The sequence below is a fragment of the Limulus polyphemus genome, unplaced genomic scaffold (assembly GCF_000517525.1).
Source record: "Limulus polyphemus unplaced genomic scaffold, Limulus_polyphemus-2.1.2 Scaffold2413, whole genome shotgun sequence".
In the NCBI taxonomy this organism is placed as follows: Eukaryota; Metazoa; Arthropoda; class Merostomata; order Xiphosura; family Limulidae; genus Limulus; species Limulus polyphemus.
Window position 1 is genome coordinate 136,719 of NW_013668023.1, and position 5,804 is coordinate 142,522.

The 5,804-nt window shown below is 30.5% G+C and overlaps 1 protein-coding gene across 5 annotated transcripts in view; it reads right to left on the bottom strand.

Annotated features, from left to right (window-relative positions):
• Positions 1 to 5,804, bottom strand: part of LOC106466894 — a 17,467-nt gene that overhangs the window by 9,080 nt on the left and 2,583 nt on the right. For 4 of the 5 annotated variants that reach the window (XM_022394969.1, XM_013927200.2, XM_022394965.1 and 1 more), the window contains exon 2: positions 950 to 1,748. In XM_022394969.1, coding sequence (XP_022250677.1) covers positions 950 to 1,658 — 709 coding nt within the window. In that variant the 5' untranslated portion in view covers positions 1,659 to 1,748. Of the gene's footprint in view, positions 1 to 949; positions 1,749 to 4,187; positions 4,231 to 5,804 lie in introns of those variants that run through there. The other variant, XM_022394966.1, reaches the window with a different exon arrangement.

Below are 5,804 nucleotides of genomic sequence, written 5' to 3' on the forward strand. Positions count from 1 at the left end.
TGTATAAGTATGCATTTTCATTGGTTGGAGGAATTTGAACCAATCAACATTTATGTTATTCATAACCTTTACTTCCTACAGTTTTATAGGAGACAGTACCACATTATTGCCAGTGTAGAAGTATGCATTTTCATTGGTTGGAAGCATTTGAACCAATCAACATTTATGTTATTCATAACCTTGTTAAGAGTTCAGAAGATGGTGGCCTAATCACATACTCCTGAGATCTTTCTGCTTAAATATTAAAAAAAAAAACTTCAAGCCAACAATGTTGAAAGGAAGAAGTAAAGAGAGGATTTATTGAGTATTGTTAATTTGAAAAGTTTACATGCAACAGTGTAAGAGCTGAATTAGTTTTATTGTAATTAGCTAAGTTTCAGAAATGTATGCTTTGTTAAGAGAAGTGTTCACTTGCCACATGTGTAAAGGTTCATTAAATGATCTATTTTCTGTTGAAAATCTAGTGTTTTATTAATCTATCAGTAGATATATAACACCAAATTATTGAAAGGCCACTAATAACCTTCCAGCCACTGAAGATTAGTTTTAGACAAGAGAACAGATAAAAAGAGTTCTCATGTTAGTGTTGAGCTCTGTGTTAATACAAGTAGGTTACATTTATACATGTAAAGTGTAATGTTGCCAAGAGTAAACAATTTTGCCAGAACATCATTAAAAGCTATGCTAAATATATTTTTGAAACAAAAACTAATTTTGCAAATAAGACACTTTTGTTCAATTTATTATACAAGAATATTGAAAAGTTTACTTTTAGCAGTTCTTAAATAAATTTGTAATATCTTAAATTGATAAGTAATATCAATGAAGTTACAAAAATATGTACATAAGACTTTCAGGTATAGATTACCCTAGACTTTGTTTTGAATAGATTCAAAAGCTGTGAAGTAGATGAGTAGTTACAACATAAAAGTACTAAATAATACTTTACCTGCTTGTTCTCTATGAAATTCATACTGGTCATCTTCAGAATTTACTGCATCCTCTGCCCTGCTGGTTTTACAACTCTGCAACTGTTCTCCTGTAAATGTTTGTCCTTCAGAATCATTTAACACTATTTGGGAACTGCTTAATAAATTCAAATCATGCAACTGACCTTGATGATTCTGTACAGAAACTGAGGTCACAGAGTTTATGTTATCATCAAAATGTCTTTTCCTTCCTGATTTAGTAAGATCACGTGTAGCTTCAACGTTTGTATCCATAGCAACAGAAGTGTTAGTTTGTGGAAAACGTGAGAAATGGGTCTGTTGAATAAGGGGCTGCTGGAAAGAGCAATACTGCATCAATAAATGTAAGCCATCAACTGATCCAAACCTGTGATTATTTATCCACCTATGAGGACCCATGCCGGAAACAGTGCTAAGTTGTGGCATGTAAAGGAAGTGGGCCTGTTGGTTTGCAGCTTGTTGAGTGCCATTACCTTGTTCAAGTCCATTGCTATTTGTCCTCAAATGAGCTATGGGGGGTATAAAATGAAAGAACTGCCGTCGACTGTTCATGAGTCTAAATAGAGAGTTAATGCTGAAACATGGTTCAAGACTTAGATGATATCCACTGCCTTTGCTAAACATTAACTTTCTGATAATATCATCAAAATGAAATGTGTATGTTATAAAATCTTCAAAATTTATTTTCATAACACACAATGCACAGAAGCTGTCTTTACGCAGAACCTTTCTAACATATTCTATTTAGACTTTTGGGGCATTGTAAACAATACACCGGTCCTACAATGGAAAACAAAATCAATTAGCAGTGCAACTAATCAATATACTAACAGGTAAGTACAGCACAGTATTCAAACTTATTCAACATTGTTACAGCTCTTATATCAAAAACGAAACACTGAAAATAGTCTAAAGATACATCTAGACTGAAAAAGTGTTTTCCCAAGTTTTATTTCTATAAAAAAAAGTAATTTGTAACTGAAATATGTGTTGTTCAATGTATCTCTGAAACCATCTAGGTATGTGTATGTTTTCAACTTTAAGAATTTGTGGAGTTTTAAAATAATGGAATTAACTAGCCTACAGTCACAGCAAACAAAGTTCAGTCCCCATTTTATAACTCACATATAATTATTTAAAATACAAATTATATACATTTTCAACACAACAACAAACAATAGCTGTTAACACAATGTAAACAAACTGCACTAACTTTCCTTATTATCATCCATCCCATTAGGACAATTTTACCACTAACACCTTTACAGGTACATTTTTACCCAAAACACAACCTCAGATTTATATACTGTTTTACTGACTTATCTTTTCATTTACCTAACTACAAGTGACACCATATAAGCTTGCAAAATATTCCTTACATTTACTGTGCAAATACTAATATTCCTTACATTTACTGTGCAAATACTAATATTCCATATATTTACTGTGCAAATACTAATATTCCACACATTTACTGTGCAAATACTAATATCCCATATATTTACTGTGCAAATACTAATATCCCATACATTTACTGTGCAAATACTAATATCCCATACATTTACTGTGCAAATACTAATATTCCTTACATTTACTGTGCAAATACTAATATCCCATATATTTACTGTGCAAATACTAATATTCCTTACATTTACTGTGCAAATACTAATATCCCATACATTTACTGTGCAAATACTAATATCCCATACATTTACTGTGCAAATACTAATATCCCATATATTTACTGTGCAAATACTAATATCCCATACATTTACTGTGCAAATACTAATATTCCATACATTTACTGTGCAAATACTAATATTCCATACATTAACTGTGCAAATACTAATATTCCATACATTTACTGTGCAAATATTCCCATGTTAGTAAAGTATTCAGCATATTAACTGACAATATTCCTACGTTAGTAAAGTATTCAGTGTATTAACTGACAATATTCCTGTTAGTAAAGTATTCAGCGTATTAACTGACAATATTCCTATGTTAGTAAAGTATTCAGCGTATTAACTGACAATATTCCTATGTTAGTAAAGTATTCAGTGTATTAACTGACAATATTCCTATGTTAAAGTATTCAGCGTATTAACTGACAATATTTCTATGTTAGTAAAGTATTCAGTGTATTAACTGACAATATTCCTGTTAGTAAAGTATTCAGCATATTAACTGACAATATTCATATGTTAGTAAAGTATTCAGCATATTAACTGACAATATTCCTACGTTAGTAAAGTATTCAGCATATTAACTGACAATATTCCTATGTTAGTAAAGTATTCAGCATATTAACTGACAATATTCCTACGTTAGTAAAGTCTTCAGCATATTAACTGATAATATTCCTACGTTAGTAAAGTATTCAGTGTATTAACTGACAATATTCCTACGTTAGTAAAGTATTCAGCGTATTAACTGACAATATTCCTACATTAGTAAAGTATTCAGCGTATTAACTGATAATATTCCTACGTTAGTAAAGTATTCAGCGTATTAACTGACAATATTCCTACGTTAGTAAAGTATTCAGCATATTAACTGATAATATTCCTACATTAGTAAAGTATTCAGCGTATTAACTGACAATATTCCTATGTTAGTCCTTAATGTCTGTCAGGTGCCATACACTGATGCTTGAAAGTTTCCTCAAAATGTGTTTTGCAAGGGCTTATTAGAGTCCCCATCAAGTCTGTCATAACACCAGGTGTTTTGGGCCCACTAGTGATCCTTTTATTCTTACCAAGAAATAAATACCTTTGAATTCAAATCTTGTTATTATTTGTCAAGGTATTGGCTACACTATTAGCTGTTGTTTGTATATACAGACAAGTTCATAGATAATGTGTGTGACCCTGTTTGTTGCTATAAAACTGATTCTTTAATCTTAATTGGCTTAGACTAGACAAGCAATGTTACATGTACAGTAATGTGGCTTTTTCAAACTATATTGTTGTATATAGACATCACGTATTTGTAACTGAGATATCGAGTATTAGCAAATTTGATTGTGATGCATTTGATGAACTACTTTCTGCATGACACGAGATCATCACAGTCTAGTCACACTGTGAACACATTTCAGTTTAGACAGCAAAATTCTGTTTTGCTAACAGAAAAACAGTACAAGTCATTCAATACAAATAAACCTCTGTCTTCAAATTATGTAAACAAAGAATCAAGATAAGGCATCAGCCCACTTACAGTTGCCATTGACTGTTTGGCAGGGCTATTTACAGTCGTGATGCATTTCTCAACCACGAAGGACTGCTACATTGGTTAATTTGAATTGTTTTTCATCTAATTTATAAACTTAAATGAAATATTTCATATAAGATAAAACATAATATCTAACTTTTATTACACTCTAATGGCTTAATACCTTCTCATCCTTCTTTTTAAGTGAAATTTGAAAGGTTCAAACTTCCACGATCTGTATCAATCTGTAACTGTTAAACTCCACCCAACTTTAATTAATATGACAGTTGATTGCTGCAACATATTGTTCAAAGGAATAGTTATATGAAACAAAATTCCCTGACAAGTTAATGAGATCACAAAGCTTTTACTGGAACATAGAGAGAGATCTACACCATTCAAGATGAAAAAGAATATGTCACACATATTTAAATATTTATAATAAATACTGGACATTTTTTATAGTTTACACTACAAATTAAGCAGAAAATGATTCATATGGATCATTTAACATCACTTGACACATCACTAGCTACATCATGCTATGTTTAGGAGTGTTCAGTGGTTATCTGTCTTACCTTTATAAACATAACTAAAATCCCTCAATTAAATCTAACAATCATACTGTATTTTAGTTATGTTTATAAAGGTAAGACAGATAACCACTGAACACCCCTAAAATGTTGACATTCATCATGGCTTTCTACAGTATAATTGTTAGATTTAATTCATGGTAAAATGTTGACATTCATCATGGCTTACTTTATGGCCTAATCAATCTCTTAAAATTGACACAACAGTTTACTGACTGAGAAAGAATATAACTCCTATCATGTAATGGTGTTGGAAATATATATAATAGTACAATCAAATATTATTGTATCCAATATACATAAAATGGTAAATGAGGATTGTGTGATATAATAAACAATACGACTCAGAACTGAGTGGTATCTTTTCAGAGTGGAAATTAGTAAAATAAAGATTATTAATTCTGCTATCAATGTTAATTTTCTATTGGTGTTAATGTAATTTTAAGACATGAGAAGGAACATTCTCATACATTCAGTGAAGTTATCCAATCCAATGGTTAATTTCAAGGTATTCAATACACCATGGAGAAAAAAAAAGTTTAATACAAAATACTTCATGGACTAACAGATTATGTTGCTTACTTTTATGAAAACATACTTTTTAAAATCTCATGCATTAAATGTGTAGGCCTAGAGTATATATAGCAAGTTTGAGTTACCTTAACCTTTCTTAAGTTTAATGCAAAAATCAAACAGTCTTCCACATTTCAGCTAACCCTAACACTGGCTGCCCACTGCTCAAAATTCTGAAAAAGTATGTTTATAATTTACCTGATCTAATTAAAAATACGGAATAGATCCAGGGTCCACATTCTGTATTTATGACTATGTCCAAATAATCACTACTAAGAATATAAAATTGTTAAAATTCCATTTAAAATAACCTGCATTAAATATCATACATAAATATAAAATATGTACTTCATGTTTTATGTTTGATTATGTAGTGTAGGTTTTGTTTTTATACATATTTAGATATATTATAATTCATATAATTGATAATACTTTTAATAAAATGTTCTCATTGTTA